Here is a 25,294-nt window from a genome sequence, read left to right as displayed (position 1 = left end):
GTATATAATCAAGAAAACTAAGAGATGCTATACTTTATTATGACAGCAATTGAACATAAAAGTAAGGGTGTTAGCTTAGCTATACAAGACACAGTGAAGCCACAAATTAATTACTGTACACAGTTTTGGTTTCCTTATTTAAGGAAGGATGCAAATGCATTGGAGGCAATTCAGAGAATTGATAACCAGAATGAACAGCTGTTTAATGAGGAAATATTGAACAGACTGGGCTTGTTTTCAAAAGAACTTAGAAGAGTGAGGAGTGACTCAATTGATGTGTAGAAGAATTGTCATCACATGGTGGATGTGGAAAAGATCTTCTTGTTGATATGTCCTGAACTCGGGAAATCTTAAAAATTAAAGGGTTGACCTCTTTGGACAGAATTGAGGAGAGAGTTGTTTGACTTTAAAACTGTCTGCCACAGAGGATAGTGGAGGCACTGTTACTGAACATTTTTGAGCAGGTAGATAAATTTTTGTTTGGCCAGAGTATCAAAGGTTATTGGGAATAGTTGGGAATGCAGAATTCAAAACACCAGCAGATCTCCATGATCTCAATGAATGGTGGAGTAAACACAAGGGGCTGAATGGCCATCTCCTGCACATAAGTCAGATGTTCATATACAGTTTTTGCCCCAATACCCATGCAGTTAAAACTTTTGCCTACTCTCACAATTAAGGTTCAGTCCTAAATGGTGGTCACTTGGGTGAGGTATTTATAAAATGATATAGAGTCATAGAATCATAGAAATAGACCCTTTGGTCCAAGTCATCCAGGCCAACTAGATATCCTAAATAAATCTTTGTCCTTAATTCCAGCACTTGGCCCATATCTCTCTGAATCCTTCCTATTCATATACGCATCGAGATGTCTTTTAAATATTGTAATTATACCAGCCTCCACCACTTCCTGTGACAGCTTATTCCATAGATGCACCATCCTCTGTGAGACAGAGTCATAGAGTGAGAGTCATAGAGATGTACAACATAGAAGCAGACCCTTCTGTCCAACTTGTCCATGCTGACCAGATATCCTAACCGAATCTCGTCCCATTTGTCAGCACTTGCTCCATATCCCTCTAAACCCTTCCAGATGCCTTCTAAATGCTGTAATTGTACCAGCCTCCACCACTTTCTCTGGCAGCTCATTCCATATATGAAGCATCCTCTGCATGAAAAAGTTGCCCCTTAGGTCTCTTTTATATTTTTCCCCTCTCACTCTAAACCGATCTCAATATATTTTAGAGATAAGCACAAGAACATAATTTTAAGAAAATCTAATTTCAAATTGATGTAAAAGTAATCTTATTTAATTACAACAAATACCAGCTGAACTCCAGAACACTAGTTTACTGGGAAGGAGTGATAAAATTGCATTGATATTCCCTCACCAATAAAATCCATAGGTGTTTTCCTCACTAGTATCTTAAATGTCAATAATAATGAGTCAACAAAATATTAAATATGTTCAGAATTTGTCTTTTTCCAATAAAAATAATGCTCTGTTTGTGACTAAAATGCCTATTCACTTGGACAAGAACTTGCAATTGTTCCTATATGTATTGTTTTGTATATGTGAAACTGTCTATACTGGAAATGATTTTCTGTGCTTAGGCATACATAATCAACAAGTTAAACTGATGTGGTTCTTAGTTATGATCCATAACTTAAAAGAAATGATCAGAGAAGATACCCAAAGGAGGGGTTATCAACTCAACTGAGAAATAATTGCAGTAATTATTGTCATTAATATACGAAGAAAAGTAATATAAGATGTAAAACATCTTCCCATTTAAGGGTGAGATGGAGGAAGGTGAAAAACAACTTGGAGTGGTACCCTGTTCCAAACAGACAAGAAAACAATGGGAACAGTTTTTATTCATTCCTGGGGTATGAGCTTCACTTCCATTTTTCGTACATCCATAGTTGTCTTTGAGAAAGGGGTTGAAACTTTATTGCTGGAACAGCACAGCAGGTCAGGCAGCATCCAGGGAACAGGAGATTCGACGTTTCGGGCACAGGCCCTTCTTCAGGAATCCTTCTTCAGGCCCTTCTTCAGGATTCCTGAAGAAGGGCCTGTGCCCGAAACGTCGAATCTCCTGTTCCCTGGATGCTGCCTGACCTGCTGTGCTGTTCCAGCAATAAAGTTTCAACTTTAATCTCCAGCATCTGCAGACCTCACTTTCTCCTTTGAGAAAGGGGTGCTGAGCTGCCTTCTTGAACCGGTACAGTCACATGCTGTTGTCATCTAAAATACTATTAGGGAAGGAGTTCCAGGAGTTTGACTCAGCAACACTGAAGAACACTGATATATTTCCAAATCAAGATTGTGAGCACCTTGGAAGGAATTTGCAGGTAGTGGTGTTTCCATATATCAGCTGCTCTTGTCTTTCTAGATGGTAGTGTTTCATGGGTTTGGAAAGTGCTGTCTAAGAAACCTTAATGATTTCCACAGTGCATTTTGCAGATAGTACATATTGCTGCTACTGAGCATTGGTGGTGGAGTGACTGAATGTTTGTGGATGTGGTGCCAATCAAATGGGTGGTGTTCTGGATGGTATCAAACTTCTTCAGTATTTTTGGAACTGCATTTATCCAGGCAAGTGGGGAGCATTCCATCACACTCCTGACTGTGTAGATGGTGGATTGGTTTAGGAAGTCAGGAAGTGAGTCAATTGCTACAAGATTCCTAGCCTTTGACCTGTTTTTGTAGCCACAGTACTTATATAGAGTCATAGAAATGTGTAGCATAGAAATAGAACCTTTGGTCCAACTTGTCCATTTCGACCAGATATCCCAAAGTAAAGTAGACCCATTTGCCAGCATTTGGCCGATATTCTTCTAAACCCTACCTACTTATACACCCACCCAGATGCCTCTTAAATGTTGTAATTATACCAGTCTCCATCATATCCTCTGGCAACTCATTCCATATATGCACCACCCTCTGTATGAAAACGTTGCCTCTGAGGACCCTTTTAAATTTTTCCTCTCTCACCTTAAATCTATGACTAAATTTTGGACTCCCCTACCCTCTTGGCTATTCACTTTATCTATGTCTCTCATGATTTTATAAACCTCTATACAACCACCCCTCAGTCTCCGACATTGCAGGGAAAATCGCCCCAGCCTTTTCAGCCTCTGCTTTAGCTCAAACCCTCCAATCTGGGCAACATGCTTGTAAATCTTTTTTGCACCCTTTTAAGTTTCACAACATCCTTCTTACAACAGGAAGACCAGAATTGAATGCAGTATTTCAAAAGTGGCCTAACCAATGTCCTGTACAGCTGCAACAGCTCCTGTACTCAATAGTCAAATTCAGTTTCTGGTCAATGGTAACCCCCCAGAATGTTGATAGTAGAGGATTCCATTAGATATCAAGGGACCATGGTTAGAATTTCTCTTGTTGGAGATGATTATTGGCTGGCATTTGTGTGGCATGAATGTTACTTGTCATTTGTCAGCCCAAGCCTGGATATTGTCTAAGTCTTGCTGCATTTGGGCATGGACTATTTCAGTATATGAGGAGTCATGTATTGTGCTAAACATTGTGAAGTCATTTGCAAACATCTCCACTTCTACCTTTATGATGGAAGCTCATTGATGAAGCAGCTGAGGATGGTTGGGCCAAGGACATAGAAACTAAGAAGTTAAGTTAAAAAGTCATCGAGTCAGAAAATGATTACATCACAGAAGGAGGCCACTCAGTCCAGCACGTCAATGTCTGTCTCTGATAGAGGAACTCAGTTCGTTCTCCTCTCTTTTTATTCATAGCAGTTGTGGAGAATTCCTGGAATAGACAAAGATAATCCCCAAAAAATAATGACCGAGCTGTAGTTGAGAGGGAGGAGGGAAAGGACAGGCAGAGACAATTGACTCTCTTCTCCGTTTGGAATTTTCACCTTAACTTAAATAAAGTGAAAGGATGAAAAATTGAGGCACATTACAACTCCCCCAATACAACTGTAATGATGATGCGTATCTACATTAGGGACAGTATCATATTAAACTTATCTCGTTTGAGTAACTAAAACAGAGAAATCATTGTAAAATGTAATCATCCAAAGTTCTTGGTTGGCATTTCTTTGTTTTTTAAAACAATCTGTTTGGGAGTATTATGATGGGACTGAATATTAGCATGGCTTTGGTTTGCAGTACTGTCTACTCAATATCCTCTCATAAGCCAACCTTCTCAATTCCGGGATCAACCCAGTGTACCTCCTCCGCACTCCCTCCAGTGCTAGTATATTCCTTCTCAAATAATGAGACCAAAACTGTACACGGTATTCCAGGTGTGGCCTCACCAGCATCCCGTACAATTGCAGCTTAATCTCCATATTTTAAACTTTATCCTCTAGCAATGAAGGACAAAATTCTGTTTACCTTCCAAATTACTTACTGTACTTGCAAATCAATGTTTTGTGATTCATGTACAAGGTTGCCCAACTGCCTCTGCACAGCAACATGCTGCAATTTTTCACCATTTAGATAATACTCCAGTTTGCTGTTACTCCTACCGAAATGGATGACCAATGTTGTAGTCCATCTGCCAGATCCTTGCCCACTCACTTAACCATTTGTCCTTTGTGACAGAAGAGACTTACTCGGATATCCAATCTACCAGCACACCAGTAAATCCACATCAACAAGAGGCCACCCACCTGCCCAAACCGGAAAGGGCCACAAAAGCTCCAGGAGACTGATGTCCCATCAACACACCCACACCAAGGAAAGACAGCCCAGGTGCTGCCACCGCAGCACCAAATCCATGTGACCAGCCCATCCCACCGAGCGTCAGAGAGCCCAAACCAGGGACAGACCACTCACCTGCTCAGCATGTGGGAAGGGATCCACCCAGAGATTCCACCTGTTGATACACCAGCGACTCCACACTGGCAAGAGACCCACCCTCCCACCTCCCCCACCTTCTTTGATGGGAGAAATGCATCCCCAAGAACCACCAAAAGCATATTTTACAAATGGCAGAAATAATACCTCAACAAAAAAATCCTCATGGAGAAATAATCTTTGCTGTATACCTTGACTGTTCTGTTATCTAAGCCTTTTGTGCATTCCTCGAATTCCTCTCCAATTGTGAAATCCAGGTTGTAGTTTCTGAAGGTACTTAGGGTTTTAGTGATAAACTTGTCCCCTTCCTGTTTGAATTCTTTTGTTTGTTTGAGGTGAAGAGCAATCTTCCTGGTGGCAAAGTCAATATCTGCAATGAAGAGAAGAAAGTCAGTTCAGTGTAAAAAATCTAAAGCCTTTATTACAGATGAATTTAAGCTTGCTGTCTGCTTGAAAGGCTATGTCTTGTAATCAAGTTGAAAAATTTAAGTCAGAGTTTTATACGCTGTGACATGACATGACATACAAATAGAAATAGCACTTTAAGGCTAGGGAAGTAAGCTTAAGGGAAATGATCAAGACTGTATTTGGTGAGAAGGTTATTGCACAGCTCAGGTCTCTTTTGTATTATACAGGCAGTGATTTTACAGTTATGGCTGGAAATCCGCAGTGAGAATTTGTTTCATTTCATCTGTGGGCAAGTTTTTTCTAAGAAGAGGAATATTGCCAAGCCTGATCCTGTGACTTAGAATTTGCCTCCCACTGCACAGTGACACATGTTGGAACACCATTGATCCTTCAGCAACTGAGGGAGTTCTCAGTATCGTGTGGTCAGAGATGAATTTATTGATGGAAATGGTGATAAATGGAAGATGCTGTTGTAAACTAAAAATAGAGTAAGTATATTACAGCTGTGAATTATCACTGGAGGTCATTGTGGCATATCTGTTTGAAAAGTAATGAGTCATGATGAATTTAAAACTCTGAACTAAATAGGCACAAATATTTACAGTACAGGACACTAATTCTCACTGTAGGCAGCATTTTTTAAAAGGTGGGAAATTGTGGAGTGACTTTTCAATCGATGAGACAAAGTTAGTTTAAAGTTTATTTAAAGCTTACTGAACAACAAACAACGAAAAATCTATTTGAAGAATGCAAAGCTGTCTTGAAGGTCTATTCTCAATGGTTAAGCCACGGATGTCTGAATCCTTTATTTCCCTAAGAACAGAACTAAAAGTATTCATGGCTTGTTCGGTAATGCTATAACGTTTTCTAATAAGAAATGACAGCTTAGCCGAAGATTTTAGGCTCCTACCTTATTTTTGATTCCTGGCCGCATACCAGATGCATGAAGTCTAGTCAAGTATGCAAAAAATCAATTAAAACTTTAATAAGACTTCAACATGAATTTAAATTGTAGATTTTAAAAGATATATGGACAAGAATGACTCAAGATTATCTAAACCCGAGGTTCAGATAGCAGCTTTTTATATAATTCTCAATCTTGAAATCGACAATATTTGTTTTAGTTATTCACAAAATTTGGATGCACTTATTTATTGCTCATCCCTTATTGCCCAGAGGGACATAAGATTTAACCACATTGTTGTGGGTTGGGAGCCACATGTAGGGTCTGACTGGATAAGGATGGCAGAGTTCCCTGAAGGGCATTTTGGAAACAGATAGGTTTTTGTGATAATCAGTTGTAGTTACATGGATGCCACGGGTCTAACTTGGTTATTAAGTTCCAGATTTTTTTTTACTGACTTCAAATGTCACCTTCTGCACTGGTGGGATTCAAACCAATGTTTCCAGAATGTTAGGGTTCGGGGTTTTCCAGCAACATTACCACTTTACCATTACCTCCCCTCTCCCCCACAATGTTTCATGGGTTCTTGCTTTGTGGTTATTTCTGGCTGTTCTTTTATACATTCTTATAATTAAAACACTTTTAATGTATCAATTAATTTGAAAGTAAATTATTGGAATCACAGAATATTCAGGATTCTGTCATGATATCATGGTCATGCACTGTTTCAGGAGAACAGCAATTCTTATTTCATCATATTTACTAGTTATTAAAATTAAAGGCTACCCTTAGCTGAGGAGAAAGTCTCAGTTATTGCCCAGGAGCACAATATTCAAAATCATTGTATTTTTCAACCAGGATTCAAATTCAGGAGCAAAAATGTCTTGTTGAAACTATAAAGGGCATTGGTGAGACCACACATAGAGTATTGTGTGCAGTTTTTTTCTCTTTATCTGAGGAAGGATATTCTGACTGTAGAGGGAGGGAAATCAAGGTTTACCAGCCTGATTCCTGAAATGGCAGGACTCACCTAAGAAGAAAGAGTGGGTTGATTAGAACTATATTCGCTGGAGATTAGAAGAATGAAAAAGGATCTCTTAGAAATCTATAAAGTTCTGACAGGACTGTACAAGGTAAGTACAGGAAGGATGTTCCTAATGACCAGGGAGTTCAGAACCAGATGTCACAATCTCAGCTTAAAGAGTAAGCTGTTGAGGTCTACGATGAGGAGAACTTTTTTCACCTAGAGAATAGTCAACGGATTGAATCTTCTGCAACAAAGTGTTTGAATGTTTGCAAAAAGAAGTTGGATATAGTTAGAGTCAGAGAGTCATAGAGATGTACAGAACAGAAACAGACCCAACTCATCAATGCTGAGCCAGATATCCTAACCTAATCTACTCCTATTTGCCAACACTTTCCCATATCCCTCTAAACCCTTCCTATTCATATACCCATCCAGATGACTTTTAAATGCAGCAATTGTGCCAGCTTCCACCACTTCCTCTGGCAGCTCATTCCATACACTTACCACCCTCTATGTGAAAAAATTGCCCTTTAGGTCTCTTTTTTCACTTTCCCCTCTCACCCAAAACCTATGCATTCTAGTTCTGGACTGCCCCACCCCAGGGAAAATACCTTGTCTATTTACCCTATCCATGCCCCTCATGATTTTATAAACCTCTATAATGTCACCCTCAGCCTCTGATGCTCCAGGGAAAACAGCCCTAGCCTATCCGCCTCTGTGGGTGGCACGGTGGCACAGTGGTTAGGACTGTTGCCTCACAGCGCCAGAGAGTTGGGTTCAATTCCCGCCTTGGGCAACTGTCTGTGTGGAGTTTGCACATTCTCCTCATGTCTGCCTGGGTTTCCTCCGGGTGCTCCGGTTTCCTCCCACAGTCCAAACATGTGTAGGTTAGGTGAATTGGCCATGCTAAATTGTTAGGTGAGGGGTTAAATGTAGGGGAACGGGTCTGGGTGGGCTGCTCTTCGGAGGGTCAGTGTGGACTTGTTGGGCTGAAGAGCCTGTTTCCATACTGTAAGTCATCTAATCTATCCAGCGTCTCCCTACAGCTCAAATCCTCCAACCTTGGAAATGTTTTCTGAACCGTTCCAAGTTTCACAACACCCAGCCAATAGAAAGAGACCAGAATTGCATGTACTATTTCAAAAGTGGCCGAACCAATGTCCTGTACAGCGGCAACATGACCTCCCAACTCCTAAATACAATGCCCTGACCAATAAAGGAAAACATACCAAATGGTTTCTTCATTATCCTCTCCACAGGTGACTCTACTTTCAAGGTTAAAAATCACACAACACCAGGTTATAGTCCAACCACCTGATGAAGGAGCAGCACTCTGAAAGCTAGTGATTCCAATTAAACCTGTTGGACTATAACCTGGTGTTGTGTGATTTTTAACTTCGTACACCCCAGTCCAACACTAGCAACTCTAAATCATGACTACTTTCAAGGAGCTATGAACCTGCACTCCAAAGTCTCTTTGTTCAGCAACACTCCCCAGGACCTTACCAGTAATTGTGTAAGTCCTGCTCTGATTTGCCTTTCCAAAATGCAGCACATGATATTTATCTAAATTAAACTCCATCTGCCAGTCCTCAGCTTATTGGCCAATCTGACCGAGATCCCATTGGACTTTGAGGAAACCTTCTTCGCTGTCCACTACACCGCCAATTTTGGTGTCATCTTCAAACTTACTAACTATACCTCCTATGTTTACATCCAAATCATTTATATAAATGACCAAAAGCAGAGTACCCAGTACCTTGTGGCACACCACTGGTCACAGGCCTCCATTCTGAAAAGCAACCCTCTACCACCACCCTCTGTCTTCTACCTTTGAGCGTTTTCTGTATCCAAATGGCTAGTTCTCCCTGTATCCCATGAGATCTAACCTTGCTAACCAGTCTCCCATGAGGAACCTTGCCGAATGTCATACTTAAGTCCACATAGATCACATCAACTGTTCCACCCTCATCAATTCTTCTTCCAAATCTCAATCAAGTTCGTGAGACATGATTTCCCACTCACAAAGACATGCTGACTATCCCTAATCAGTTCTTACCTTTCCAAATGCATGTAAATCCTTTTCCTCAGGATTCCCTCCAACAACTTGCCCACCACTGATGTCAAGCTCACCGGTCTATAGTTCCCTGGCTTTTCCTTACCACCTTTCTTAAATAGTGGCACCACGTTAGCCAACCTTCAGTCTTCCGGCATCTCACCTGTGACTATCGATGATACAAATATCTCAGCAAGGGGCCCAACAATCATTTGGAGAGCTTCCCACAGAGTTCTAGGATACACTTGATTTATCCACTTCTGTGCATTTCAAGACATCAAGCACCACCTCCTCTATAAAATGGACATTTTTCAAGATGTCACCATCTATTTCCCCACATTCTACATCTTCCATGTCCTTCTCCACAGTAAACACTGATGCAAAATACCCGTTTAGTATCTCCCCCATCTTCTGCGGCTCCAAATATAGGCTGCCTTGCTGATCTTTGAGGGGTCCTATTCTCTCCTTAATTACCTTTTTGTCCTTAATGCATTTATAAAATCCTTTTGGATTCTCCTTAACCCTATTTGGCAAAACTATCTCATGTCCCCTTTTTGCCCTCCTGATTTCCCTCTTAAGTATACTCCTACTGCCTTGAAACTCTTCTAAGGATTCATTCAATCTCTCCTGTCAATACCTGACATATGGTTCCTTTTTTTTGCTTAACCAAACCCTCAATTTCTCTAGTCATCCAGCTTTCCCTACGCCTACTAGTCTTTCCTTCCACCCTAACAGTAATATACTGTCTCTGGACTCTCGTTTTCTCGTTTTTGAAGGCTTCTCATTTTCCATGTTCCTGTGAACATCTGCAGCCAATCAGCTTTTGAAAGTTTTTGCCTAATACTGTCAAAATTGGCCTTTCTCCAATTTAGAACTTCAACTTTTGGATATGGTCTATCATTTTCCATCACTATTTTAAAATTAATATAATTAGGATCGCTGTACCCCAAAGTGCTCCTCCATTGACACCTCAGTCACCTGCCCTGCCTTATTTCCCAAGAGTAGGTCAGGTTTTGAACTTTCTCTGGTAGGTACATCCACATACAGACTCAGAAAATTTTCTTGTATACACTTAACAAATTCCTCTCCATCTAAACCCTGAACACTATGACAGTCCCAGTCTATGTTTGGAAAGTTAAAATTCCCTAACATAACCACTCTATTAATCTTACAGGTAACTGAGATCTCCTTACAAGTTGTTTCTCAATTTCCCTCTGACTATTAGGGGGTCTATAATACAATCCCAATAAGGTGATCATCCCTTTCTTATTTCTCAGTTCCACACAGATAACTTCCCTGGATGTATCCCCAGGAATATCCTCCCTAAGTACAGCAAAAATGCCACTTCCCCTCCTCTCTTGTCCCCTTTCTATCCTTTCTATTGCATTTATATCCTGGAGCATTAAACTGCCAGTCCTGTTCATCCCTGAGCCACATCTCTGTAATTGCTGTGATATTCCAGTCCCATGTTCCTAACCATGTCCTGAGTTCATCTGCCTTCCCTGTTCTGCCTCTTGCATTGAAATAAATACAGTTTAATTTATCAGTCCTACTTCATTCTCTGCTTTGTCCTTGCCTGCCCTGACTGTTTGACTCGCTCCTTTTCCGAACTGAACCAGTCTCAGATTGTTCTCTTTCCTCACTATTTCTCTGGGTCCCATCTCCCCACCTTAGTAGTTTAAATGCTCCTGAGCAGCTCTCGCAAATCTCCCTGCCAGTATATTAGTTCCCTTCCAATTCAGGTGCAATACGTCCTTCTTGTACAGGTCACTTCTACCCCAGAAGAGATTCCAATGATCCAAAAATGTGAACCCTTCTCCCCTGCATCAGCTTCTCAGCCACGTGTTCATCTGCTTTATCCTCCTATTCCTACCCTCACAAGCTCGTAGCATTGGGAGTAATATAGATATTACTACTCTCGAGGACCTCCTTTTAAAATTCCTGCCAAACTTTCTGTATTCTCCCTTCCTATGTCATTTGTTCCAAAGTGTACAATGACTTCCTGCTGGTCCCACTCCCCTTTGAGAACATTCTGCACCCACTCCGAGATATCTTTGTTCCCGGCACCAGAGAGGCAACACACCATTTTGATTTTTCGCTGCTGGCCACAGAAACGTCTCTCTCTGTGCCTCTGACAAGAGAGTCCCCTGTCACAATTGATTGCTTGGAACCCGACGTACTCCTCATTACATTAGAGCCTGGCGTGATACCAGAAACTTGGCTGTCCGTGCTACATTCCGCTGAGAGTCCATCATTCCCTACATTGTTTGAAATGGGGTTAGCCACAGGAGACTCCTGCACAACCTGCCTATCTCTCCTACTTTTCCTGGATTTAACCCTTCTACCTGACTGTATCTGTGGAATTTCTCCCTTCCCATAACTGCCATCCATCACACCCTCAGCTCTTGTAAATCGCTTATTGCCTATAACTGCTGCTCCAACCAATCCATGTGATATGATATGATTCACAACCAAAGACACTTGCTGCAGACATAATCATCAGTAACACGGGAACGCTCCCTAAACTCTCACCCCCGAAAGGAAGAGCATGCCACTCTACCAACCATCATCTTTGCTCCTTACAATCTACAGACCCAGAAAATAGCACCATCGTTTTGCTCTAAATAATGTTTTTCCAGGCTAATTTAGTACTTATGGTTCACATTTTTCTGATTTAATCAAGAGACCGTTCTCAATAACCATATAATCAAGAAAGAACCCACTCTACTTACTACTGTAGACTTACAGCAAGGTCATGTGTTATAACACTATGCACTTATCTGTTTGTGTGCTGTCAGCTCTCCCACATAGGTTCCTCCAAGGTCAGCTGTGAATTTCGCTGTTTGTTAATTTTTCCTGGACACATCCCAATGTCCAGAGATATGTGAACACAAACAGTAAAGGCAGTAACTGTACAGATTCACTGCTGTATCAGTTAACAGTGTAGGTTTCTTTCTCTCTCTCCCTCATTTGACCATGTGGTCGCTACCTTTTGTCTGTCTTCCTCCTTTTTAAAGTGCCGTTGTTTTGATCTTTTTTCTCCCAAAGTTCCAAAACAATGCAACAGCATATAAAACACTAATTGTTGCTTCTGGAATTTGAGGAAATCACCTCCAACATCTAAAATACCTCAAAAAAGGAGCAGCTCTTACAGTCCCAATTTTTTCCCATCTTCCATTTTCAGAGTTAAAGTGATCGAAGGGTATGGGGAGAAAGCAGGAACAGGGTACTGAGTTGCATGATCAGCCATGATCATACTGAATGGCAGAGCAGCCTTTAAGGCCCAAATGGTTTATTTCTGCTCCCATTTTCTATGTTGAAAAGAATGATTGGACAACGGGCATTCGAAATTTAAATAAATAGGTTTTTATTAACACCAACTAGCAGATATCTGCAAATGATGATATGGTAAGGGAAGGCCTTGGAAAGAATCCCAAATATCTCCCTGGCACCATGGTATGGGAACAGTGATGGGAATCTCAATGATGTGGGTGCCCACCAACTGACCAGTGGAATGATAAGGGCCTAATGAAGGTTCAACTTCCCCTGCTTGCCAGCATTTTGCTCACTTTGCCACTGGATGGGGAGAACAATGCATAAAAGTGGATAAATTCTCAGGACCTGATCAGGTGTACCCTAGGACTCTGTGGGAAGCGAGGGCAGTGATCGGTGAGCCTCTTGTTGAGAGATTTGCAGCATCAATAGTCATGGGTGAAATGCCAGAAGACTGCAAGTTGGCTAATGTGGGACAAGCCAGGGAACTATTGACCAGTGAGTCTGACGTCGGTGGTGAGCAAGTTGTTGAGGGAATCCTGAGGGACAGGATGTACATATAAAACACTAATTGCTGCTTCTGGAATTCTGGAATTTGGAAAGGCAAGGACTGATTAGGGGTAGTCAACATGGTTTTGTGCGTGGGAAATCATGTCTCACAAACTTGATTGAGTTTTTTGAAGAAATAACAAATAAGATTGATGAGGAAAGAGCTGTAGACGTGATCTATATGGACTTCTGTGAGGCTTTTGACAAAGTTCCCCTTGGGAGACTGGTAGGAAAATTAGATCTCATGGAATACCGGGAGAACTAGCCATTTGGATATAGAACTGGCTCAAAGGTAGAAGACAGATGGTGATGGTGGAAGGTAATTTTCAGACTGGAGGCCTGTGACCAGTGGAGTGCAACAAGGATCAGTGCTGGGTCCTCTACTTTTCATCATTTATATAAATGATTTGGATATGAGCATAAGAGGAATAGTTAGTAAGTTTGCTAATGACACCAAAATTGGAGGTGTAGTGGGCAGTGAAGAAGGTTACCGGTTTACAACAAGATCTTGATTAGCTGGGTTAATGGGCTGAGGAGTGGCAGATGGAGTTTAATTTAGATAAATGTGAGGTGCTGCATTTTGGGAAAGCAAATCTTCGCAGGACTTATACACTTGTTGGTAAGGTCCTCGGGAATGTTGCTGAACAAAGAGATCTTGAAGTGCAGGTTCATAGTTCCTTGAAAGTAGAGTCACAGGTAGATAGGATAGTGAAGGCAGCGTTTAGTATGTTTGCCTTTATTGGTCGGAGTATTGAGTATAGCAGTTGGGAAGTCACATTGCTGTACAGGAGTTTCGTTAGGCTACTTTTGGAATATTGTGTGCAATCTGGTCTCCTTCCTATCAGAAGGATTGTGAAACTAGAAAGGGTTCAGAAAAGATTTACAAGAATGTTCCCAGAGTTGGAGGATTTGAGCTATAGGGAAACTTAGAATAGGCTGGGACTGTTTTCCCTGGAGTGTTGGAGGCTGAGGGGTGACCTGATTGAGATTTATAAAATCATGAGGGGCATGGATAGAATAAATAGACAAAGTCTTTTCCCTGGGATGGGTGAGTCCAGAACTAGAGGGTATAGGTTTAGGTTGAGAGGGGAAAGATTTTACAGAGACCAAAAGGGCAGTTTTTTCACATAGAGTGTGGTGCATGTATGGAATGGGCTGGCAGAGGAAGTGGTGGAGGCTGGTGCAATTGCAACATTTAAAAGGCATCTGGATGGGTATATGAATAGCCAGAGTTTAGAGGGATATGGGCCGGGTGCTGGCAGGTGGGACTATGTTGGGTTGGGATATCTGGTTGGCATGGACGGGTTGGACTGAAGGGTCTGTTTCCGCGCTGTACACCTCTATGATTCTATGATTTTATCACAGTGGGTAGACCCTGGTTACCTCAGAGTTGGTCCCAGGGGGTGAAGCCCCCTGATGGCAATAGCTGCCCCCGTGGCTGTGTCACATAGCTGTGCCGTCTTCTATTTCCACAGTTTGCCTGGATGAAAGCAATTTACCTGTCTTTAAGGGTGCCTCAGCAGTCACCGTGACATGTGGTTGTATAGAGCTCTGGCATTGGCCTGTTAATTGGCTGTCACCATTGAAATTCCATCCAGATTTCTGCCACCCATTGGTGAAAGGTTAGCTCCTGCTTTCAGCCCTGGCTGGTCTGACTGGAATCAACTGAGCAAAACATAGAAACAAATCCAGAGACCTTCCTGCTGTGTATCACACTCGGCTTGACATTTAAACACGAGATTCACAGATGCCAGCAGCAATAAAAATAGCACGTATTACTTCTTTTATTTCAAACCCTCCCTGGTGTTGCACTTTTAAATAAGATTTGCAACAACTAATGACAGAATCAATCTGATAGTCAAGGAAATGATGTTTTGCGAAAATTCCCTTTGCTCAAGCCTCTCTGCTCACAGAGAGGTCTCTGTGCTCAGTCAACAGATGATAAAAATTGATTAGGGTGCAGCCATGGGGAAATAGATGTAGTGGTAATATCATTGGATTATTCATCCCAAGGCCCAGGCTAATGCTCTGGGCACTTGGGTTCAAATCCACCAAGGCAGCTGGTGGAATTTAAATTCAACTTATAAAATCTGGACTTGGATTCAGAAACCATGATCATCGATCATTATAAAAACATCTGATTCACTAATGTCCTTTACAGAAGTGAATCTGTAATCATTACCCAACCTGGTGGAGTTAAGAAACCACATCTGCAGTAATGTGGCTGACATCTGAAATAGCTCACAATTTTGTTAGTTCAAGGGAAATTGAGAATGGGCAACATACACTGGATTTTTAGTGGGGTACATATTCCATGAGAGAACAAATTTAGAAAACACCACTGCTGTAAAGTCTTTTTTTCTGGCCCGCATATAAACATGAAGCTGTTATTAGAAAAGCAAGGATATAAAACAGAGCAAAGAGGGAATTCCCTCCCTACCAGCATTGTGGGTCAACTCACAGCAAGTGGTCTGCAGCAAGAATGTAGCCCACCACCACCTTCTCAAGGGCAAATAAGGATGGGTTATCAATGCTGGTCCGGCCAGCGATGCCCAAGTCCCATGAATGAATTTTAAAAATTACTATTTGGGTGTAGCTCCTATTGTAGGAACCATCTCTGTAGCCTTTGCACTCTTCAAAAGTATCTTAACTTTGAGTTAAAGACCAAAGGCTTCAATTATCTGTCTGACTTGCCCAAATAGATAACAAAGAGGAAATAAAGCTGCTCCAGCTCCTAACTAACTCTGAAACCAAACACCCCAAGCATTAACACAGATAACTGCTGTGAATTCATAAACAGCCAATTCCTCACTCCATACCAATTCTGACCCAGCTTCCCAACCCAACCCCCTCCAGACTTGACCTGAATCCACTGCTTCTTCAGTTTATTTAATAGCCCTGCCTGGCTACTTCTTAGATCCGGACCCATGTATCCCACTCCTGAGCTGACCCAAACTCTCTTCATCCCTATGGAGCCAGCCCTCAACATGCATCCTTTCAACATATTTCCCCCCCGGCCCCCCAAGACTGTACTGACCAGGATTTGGACTACTTTCTGAGTCCTAACTACGTAGAACCAATGATTTTATGGTGCTTTTTCACAGAGTCATTGAGTCATAGAGATCACCAACAAAGTTTTACCGTTCTTATCTGCATAGAGTCTGCTTCTGGTTTTCTCTCACACACTGTCACCACCTAATTGCTCAGTCATTCTTAAACTTGCTCAGAGTGGTGAAAACTTTGCACCATTTATTACTCGGCAAAACCTGATTGTGTTGATCAGCAGTAGAACATTTTCCTGTTCCCTGAATCATAGAATTGCTACAGTGTGAAAACAGACCATTCGATTCCACATCAACCCTCCAAAGAGGATCTCACCAGGACCCACACCATCCCTGCACATCTGCATTTCCCATGGCTAATCTGCTAGGCCTGCATATCTCTAGACACAGTGAGCAACTTAGCATGGCCAATCTACCCAACCTGCACATCGTTGGACTGTGGGAGAAAGCCAGTATACACAAAGGAAAGTCACACAGACATGGGGAAAATGTGCAAAGTCCACACTGACAATTGCCTGCAGGTGGAATGGAACCCAGGTCCCTGGTACTGTGAGGCAGCAGTGCTAACCACTCAGTGACTGTTCCACTTTATTGAATATTACAATATTCACAGATCGCTCTCTTCCACAATACAATTGGCTATGCTAGACTGAAAAATGAACGTGATGATGCAAAACTCCTACAAGAATTGTCTGTTACAAATGAATCATTATAAAATGCATTGGCGAGGGGGGGAGGATTTCAAATTTTAAAAGAATAGAAATGAGTTGCCAAAGAACAGAGTTGGTTATTTGGCCAAAGTATATAGCAGATGGAGAACAAGCTATCAAGTGCTAGTTGACACTCCCACTAAGACTACATTTCACAGTCAAGTGCTCTGTTTTCTTCTAAGATCATCAAACCTCTCACATTTCCAATGACATTTAAAACATTACTATTTTCTTAAGATACAAAAGCATATAGCTGAATAGAGTGCAACTGATCGTCCTTATGGAAGATGATAAACCTGTAAAATGAATGGTTGTCATTTCTTTTATATTTTGGAGTTTCATTCAATTACAACAAGAGTCTGAATGAAATGATGCAAACACTTTCATTTTAGCTGTAGTTGTGTATTGAAACAATTTAGAGTCATAGAATCATAGAGATGTACAGCATGGAAACGGACCCTTCAGTCCAACCCGTCCATGCCAACCAGATATCCCAACCTAATCTAGTCCCACCTGCCAGCACCCGGCCCATATCCCTCCAAACCCTTCCTATTCATCTACCCATCCAAATGCCTCTTAAATGTTGCAATTGTACCAGCCTCCACCACTTCCTCTGGCAGCTCATTCCATACACGTACCACCCTCTGTGTGAAAAAGTTGCCCCTTATGTCTCTTTTATATCTTTCCCCTCTCACCCTAAACCTATGCCCTCTAGTTCTGGACTCCCCGACCCCAGGGAAAAGACTTTGCCTATTTATCCTATCCATGCCCCTCATAATTTTGTAAACCTCTATAAGGTCACCCCTCAGCCTCCGACACTCCAGGGAAAACAGCCCCAGCCTGTTCAGCCTCTCCTTATAGCTCAAATCCTCCAACCCTGGCAACATTCTTGTAAATCTTTTCTGAAACCTTTCAAGTTTCACAACATCTTTCTGATAGGAAGGAGACCAGAATTGCATGCAATACTCTAACAGTGGCCTTACCAATGTCCTGTCCAGCCACAACATGACCTCCCAACCCCTGTACTCAATACTCCGACCAATAAAGGAAAGCATACCAAACACCTTCTTCACTATCCTATCTACCTGTGACTCTACTTTAAAGGAGCCATGAACCTGCACTCCAAGGTCTCTTTGTTCAGCAACTCTTTGTTCTGCAGGATTGGTGCTGGGACTGCTTTCCCAAAATGCAGCACCTCACATTTATCTGAATTAAACTCCATCTGCCACTTCTCTGCCAGTGGCCTATCTGATCAAGATCCTGTTGTAATCTGAGGCAACCTTCTTCGCTGTCCACCACACCTCCAATTTTGGTGTCATCCGATTGAGAGATTTCAATGAGCATGGAAATTGCATTAAAAACCCCATGAATTTGGTGAGTTTAGAATCATTTTTCTTATCATTTTATTACCTATATGTCTGCTTATGTCCTTATTTTTCTAACAAGATTCAAGATTTGCCTAAATATGGTCAAATTATTATCTAATCTTTAACCTCTCGGAGAGTTACAGGGAAAGTTTTCCCTGACTGTGATTTTGTTAGTTTTGAATAATTAGCTGTTATGAACATATTTATTATTTTACTATAAATAGGAAGCAGAGGATGTCTTCTTTACATGCATATTTTTCTCTGTCTGTACGAGGGGATGAATGCTACTTGCCACTTGTCGGCCCAAGCCTGGATATTGTCCAGATCTTGTCGCATTTGAGCATTGACTGCTTCAGTATCTGAGGAGTCGCGAACGGTGCTGAACACTGCAATTATCAGTGAACATCCCCACTTCTTATGACAGAAGAAAGGTCATTGATGTATCTCTTTTCAAAGATGTGGAAAAAGTGACAAAATTAGCAACAAGCTAAGTCCTATGTTTCTTGAACAATAACAATCACTGTCTCAAAATGAAAGACAGACTTTTTTGTTAAAAATGAAGTTAAATCAGCAAGTTTTCCTATCTTTGTGCACAAAATTGTAATGTCATAGGTAAGATACTGGAAGACTCATTGACTATAATAATTCTGTTGTTCTGATTCTACTGAAACAGCAACATTAGGCTTGAACCTCAACATGTGTGTTCAAACCACAGTTGTGAAATTAAAGTCAATTTAAATCTTACATGCCTTCTGAGCTGGGTTTGTACAAGTACTAAGTCGGATGCATTTTGGTCCATTTGGAAGTGGACCAGTTGCCAAAACCATTTTCAGTGTCATGCAACATGTTTGTTTTGATGAATTCTATTGCTTTAAGTAAAAGGCAATGAAAAATATTTCTCATGCAAATGGATATAGGTTTGGCTTGACTGCTGCTAAAATCTTAATCCTTACTTATTTTACCTTGAGCCTTGAATTCCATTATTCTTTCTACTATTATTCAGCTAGCGTAAATTGAAACTGGTCCAAACTTTATTATCTATTTCCTAAATGTATCAAGTACCATTCACCCACTACCATTACACTCAATGACCTGCAAGGCTTGCAATTTTATTTCTAAAATCCTCATCTTTGAATTGTAATCCTTCAATACCTTGCGTCTCCACATCGCTATAACCTTCTCCAGCCTCCACAACTTTGCAAAGTAACTGTTCCTCCAATTCTGATCTCTTGCACACCTCTGATTTTTCTTGTTATATTAGTCTTTAGCTTTTCCTGCAGCTTATTAATATAAGCTGTTGTTGTCATTACCTAACCATGAAACTTTTCAGTTCCCTCAATAAGCTTCGCTAACTTTTCCTTCCTTTAGAGTTAACCGTTCAACCAAATTGTTCGCCACTTGTTTTAATACCTCCTTATGTGGCTTGATGTCAAATGCTGTTCAGTGAAATGCTTTGAAATATTGCACTATTTTAGAAGTGCAATATAAATGCAAATTATTTTGTGGCATTGTAAATATATAAATTGTACTTGTCACAGTCTTAAGTGGAATACTTTAATTCTAGATCAACAATGACTCCAGGATCTAAATTATTAATAGCTACACCGATGTAAATAGCATAATTTCTTGAAGGTTGAACAAGCTAAACGTTAATCACTTTTGAAGGAAGTTTGCATACCAAGTGAATCCTAGCAGAAACAAATTTATTTTGATGCTACCTGGATTTTAAGAATTGGTCAGTCTTTGTTATACACATGCAAACAAACAAGGAGCACAAATAGGTCAAACTGCCCTTTGATTCTGTTCAATTATTCAATAAAATGATAGCTGATCTGACCATAACATCAAATACATCTTCCTGTCTACCCTTGATAATCTTTCACCCTTTTACTTATCAATAATATATCCACCCCAGCCTTAAAAGTATTCAAAGACTTTGTTTCCACCATGTGTTTAGGAAGTAATTTCAAAAGATTATTTTTGAATCTTTTCACAATATTTTTCACCTCATCTATTTTAGCTGGTGATCCCAATTTTTAAACACTGACCCCCAATTTCGAGATTATGCCATCCAAGAAAACATTTTCCCCCACCTCTACCCCATCAAGCCCACTCAATATCTTGTATGTTTCAATTAAGTTGCCTATTGCTCTTCAGAAGTCAAATGATAAAGCCTAATGTGTCCAACCTTACTGCATAAGACATTTGAGGCATATGAGGCCTATTTATGATATTAGTCTGGTAACTCTTCTCTGAACTGCTTCTGATGCATTTACATTATATATTAAATAAAGGTTACCAAATTCCACACACAATACTTCAGATGTAGTTTCATCTGCCCTGCACGGTTGAAACATAACCTGCCCATTTTGGAATTCATGATGTGGAGGTGCCAGTGTTGGACTGGGGTGGACAAAATCAGAAGTCACACAACACCACATTATAGTCCAAAACTATAATTTGGTGTCACGTGACTTCTGATTTTTGAATTCAGTTCCCTTTTTCAAAAATAATAACATTCTATTAACTTTCCTAATTACCTTGCATCCTAACCTCTTGTAATTTGTTCACGAGGACACTCAGATCCCGACTGTGTCTCAGAGCTCTGTAATGCCTCGCCAGTTGGATCATAAGCTTCTCTTTATTCTTTTTACCAAAATGGACATTTCCACAATTTCCTACATCATAACTATCATATCTTTGATCACTCATTACTCTATTTATATCCATTTGTCATCGTCATATGTGATCTTCACATCTTACCTTTGTTAATTATCTTTATAACATTGATAAATTTGGCAAACATTTCTTCTGTCCCTTCATCCAATTCATTTATGCAAATTGTAAACAGTTGAGAATCTAGCACTGATCCCTATGCCAAGCAACTTGTTATGTCTTGCCAGCCAGAATATTAGTCAGTTATGCTTCTTGCCTACTTCCTCTTAGATAGCCAATCTTTTGTCCATGCCAATATGATACACCTACACCATGAGCTTTTATTTTCTACAGTAATCTTTTTACTTGACACTGAATGTCTACTAGAAAGTACAATTTATCCTCTGGTTTCCCTTTATCCATAGCTCATAGCACTCAAATACCTCCAATAATTGTCAAATATGATTTCCCTTTCGTAAAACCATGCTAATTGTGGCCGGTAATATTTAACTTATATAAGTGCCCTGCTAAAACATCTTTAGATATGGCTTCCTTTTTTTCCTTATGGAATTGCTAGCTGGTCTCTTGTTTTCTGCTTTCTGACTCCCTCTCTTTTTAAATAAAGGAGTTATTTCTAATCTAATGGAACCATTTGTGAATCCAGAGAGTTTTAATGCCCTGGAGATGCAGCTGGATGGTTGGAAATGATGTGGGAGTTTGGCTTCCTTCAGGAATGGACACCAGACCAGAGACCTCCTCTGAAGTTGCTGCCTGCATTAAAACCATGTGAGATGTTTACAGGAATGTCCAGAAGGAATGAGGTCAATTACCTTCTCTGCCCTGCTTGTGCATGTGCTGCCATTTTCTATCCAATACTCAGACTCCCTCTACCTCTGCTATTCTACCCACCTCACATGAATAGTCACACTCTACTGCTCTTACAATTGCATGTGACATCTCCACCTCTCATTCTCACACACCCTAATCCCAACACCATTAATATTACATGCACTCTGTGCTACCTTCATACTCTCACAAGATATCTCCCCATCATCGTCAATAGTAATCACTGAACCACCCATTTTCATCTCCCATAATACCTGCCTGTCTCATTCCAAGTATGGAAGAAAGAAGCATGACAGGTGATGTGCTACTCATTATTTAATTCCTCGTTGCTTATGAGTAGAGGATCCTGACTCTATCTCGAACAGGCCCTGCACTGGCATCAAATTCTGCCTTTGACCAACTGTGCCAGGTAGCCCCGAGTGAAGGCTATTCCATTTGAATTGTCTGTGGTCTGCTGACAACCATGGTAATATTCCTGGATTTGAGTCTACACTAAACAGCAAGGCAACACAGAAGTTAATATGAGACCGATATCTTTGGCAGACGGACCGTGCAGAATGGCAGGGCAAGGCAATTCAACACAGCTGCTGTAAACACCTCCATAAGACCATAAGAAATAGGACTGGAAGTAAGGCCATTTGGCCCATCAATTCCACTCTGCCATTCAATCATGGCTGATGGGCATTTCAACGCCACTTACACACACTCCCTTAATTCCTTGTGAGATTAAGAATTTATCAATCTCTGCCATGAAGACATTTTCTATCCAATACTCAGACTCCCTCTACCTCTGCTATTCTACCCACCTCACATGAATAGTCACACTCTACTGCTCTTACAATTGCATGTGACATCTCCACCTCTCATTCTCACACACCCTACTGCGCTCCAAAGCAGTGAATTCCACAGGCCCACCATTCTCTGGATGAAGAAATATCTCCTCATATCTGTTTTAAATTGACCCCCCTCTAATTCTAAGACTGTGCCCATGAGTCCCAATATCTCAGCCTGATGGAAATAATTTTCCAGCATCCGCCCTTTCTAAGCCATGCATTATCTTGTAAGTTTCTATTAGATCTCCCCTCAAACTTCTAAACTCTAACAAATACAATCCCAGGATCCTCAGCTGTTCATCGTATGTTAGGCCTACCATTCCAGGGATCATCCGTGTGAATCTCTGCTGGACACACTCCAATGCCAATATGTCCTTCCTGAAGTGTGGGGCCCAAAACTGGACACAGTATTCTAAATGGGACCTAACTAGAGCTTTATAAAGTCTCAGTTGCACATCACTGCTTTCACATTCCAACCCTCTCGATAAGTTCAGACTGAGTGCGTGAGCAGGAAGAGCGCAAGCAAAGAGCTACAGATATAGCCTGGATCAGTCAACGAGCTAAATATGTGTCACGGAGCGCAAAGTGTTTTTACTGCAACATTTCAATGATAGGTGCAGGTAAACATGTACATTAGCATTCTCAGAAGCTGACAGATTGAATGCCAATGACCGTGGTCATGAGTTGTAAGTAGTCAGTGCCCATGGAGCTTGCCCTGAGGTATTGGTGCAAGTATCTAGCGTGGAGGTCACTGCAAGCAAGTGGCTAACTGAATCTGCCAGACATCTCCTTTAGTTACCTTGCCAAGTTTACCCAAAATATAACTTGTTTAGAGAGCTATGTTGACAGTCTGAATAATAATAAGGTGACTTGTGGTGTTAGTAAGGCATTTCACTATCAGTAATGATTATCAATTCATATCCCACCACTGTCCAGAGACGATCTTGCCATGCAACTTGTGAAAAGCATAAAAGATGGAGCGAAATGAATCAATGTCAAGATATACCTTGATCCACTTGTTCCTGATTCTGCCACAAATCTTGCCATAACCCATATTGCTCAGAATCTTTTCAGATTCCTCACAGACTCTTTAAACAGGGCTACTAAGACCAGGATTGGACCATTCAACCCTTCAAGTCTACTCTGCTGTTCAACATGACCATAACTGATTCTTTATCTCAATGCCATATTGCCATAACCTTGGGTCCATTTTGATTTTTTTAATCCATCAAGTATTTTATGTGATTTAAAGATGTCACTTTTTGCCATTTAGCAAAGCTGTCAGTTTCCACCATCCACACCAAACTCCCCCTCCCCTCTGCATTCTACCCTTCCCTGTTTCCTTTTGAGTTCCCACAACATAGTGAGAATTTGCCTTTGGCTTTGCTCTTTCAAGGTAGAGAAATTAATTAAAAGATGCTAAGCTAGTCGGGGTTAGTGACTGCTTTAGAAATAATGGCCTGATATTTGATGGTGCTGTTATTCCATATTCCTGTGACCCAACCTTCCCCCTTACTTGTGTGATTAAAATTCATGCACATAGGTAAGAATTTCCAACCTCACTATCAAATGGATAGTGACTGCATTAAATTATTTTATGCGAGTTATTGTTTAAATCTGGCATTTGATAAATGATTTGGGCATAGTTTACCTCAGACCATAACTCTCCTCATAGAAGCTTTCTTTGCAAAGGAAGCAAAATTCCCACTTTTAATTTTAATCAAATTCCCTTGACGCTCAGTTCACTTCATATTTCTGAATTCAGCTTATATAGTTTAGAAAACTTACATGTTAATAAGGAAGCAGAATAATTATTCAGAGGGATAAAAAGTAATGACAATAGGAGAAAATTTTCGGAAAGGCATTCTTAATAGTCACTCAAAGAGAAAATAATATGAGAATGATTCATCATGCCTTTAGTTATTTGACAATGTTGGATTTAGGTGGAAACTGATTTGTATACATTTACATGATGGCTTGAGTAATGGGAGGTGGACCCATACATTTTGTTCACATCTTGATATATTCAGTATGGAATATTAAGTACCTTACCAACTGTCAAGGATAAAACTGGCCCACAACAACTCTAATCTGCTCATTTTCAGCATAATCTGAATGTTGGCACAAAGAAGATTTTCTGATCTCCCAATGGTGAGGTATGTTGGATGTCATGAAAGTGAATTAGAAATTAGCAAACAGAGGACTTATTGTTGTCTAATGCTTATTTTCAGGATATGAAGCATTTCAATACAAGAGGTTTAGAAAATCTACCCTTACAAATATGATTACAAGAACTTGGAGCTCAACATTCTGACGTTTTGTAATCATTTTCAGAATGCAGGTAATAATTGCCCATTTCCAGTTGCCTAACATGATATATTTCTGATCATGGAGGACTAGAATTGAGTGCATGACCCATTCTAAAATATGTACAGTATCATACGATGATAGAATTGACTGATGGCAGCACTTGAGTCCACACCAAAAATGGTGCCTGGATACAGGATAGTGAAGGAGAAAGTGAGGACTGCAGATGCTGGAGATCAGAGCAGAAAACGTGTTGCTGGAAAAGCGTAGCAGGTCAGGCAGCATCCAAGGAGCAGGAGAATTAACGTTTTGAGCATGAGCCCATCTTCAGGAATGAGAAAAGTGTGCCAAGCAGGCTAAGATAAAAGGTAGGGAGAAGGGACTTGGGGGAGGGGTGTTGGAAATGCGATAGGTGGAAGGAGGTCAAGGTGAGGGGGATAGGCCAGAGG

At 40.8% G+C, this 25,294-nt stretch overlaps 1 protein-coding gene across 1 annotated transcript in view; it reads right to left on the bottom strand.

Annotated features, from left to right (window-relative positions):
- Positions 1-25,294, bottom strand: part of LOC122555835 (retinol-binding protein 2-like) — a 37,316-nt gene that overhangs the window by 5,167 nt on the left and 6,855 nt on the right. The window contains exon 2 of the mRNA XM_043702020.1: positions 5,040-5,218. Within this exon, the coding sequence (XP_043557955.1) occupies positions 5,040-5,218 (179 nt within the window). The remainder of the gene's footprint in view (positions 1-5,039; positions 5,219-25,294) is intronic.

The sequence above is a fragment of the Chiloscyllium plagiosum genome, chromosome 13 (assembly GCF_004010195.1).
Source record: "Chiloscyllium plagiosum isolate BGI_BamShark_2017 chromosome 13, ASM401019v2, whole genome shotgun sequence".
In the NCBI taxonomy this organism is placed as follows: Eukaryota; Metazoa; Chordata; class Chondrichthyes; order Orectolobiformes; family Hemiscylliidae; genus Chiloscyllium; species Chiloscyllium plagiosum.
The sequence above is the reverse complement of the archived record's forward strand: the minus strand, read 5'-3'. Positions and strand labels throughout refer to the sequence as shown.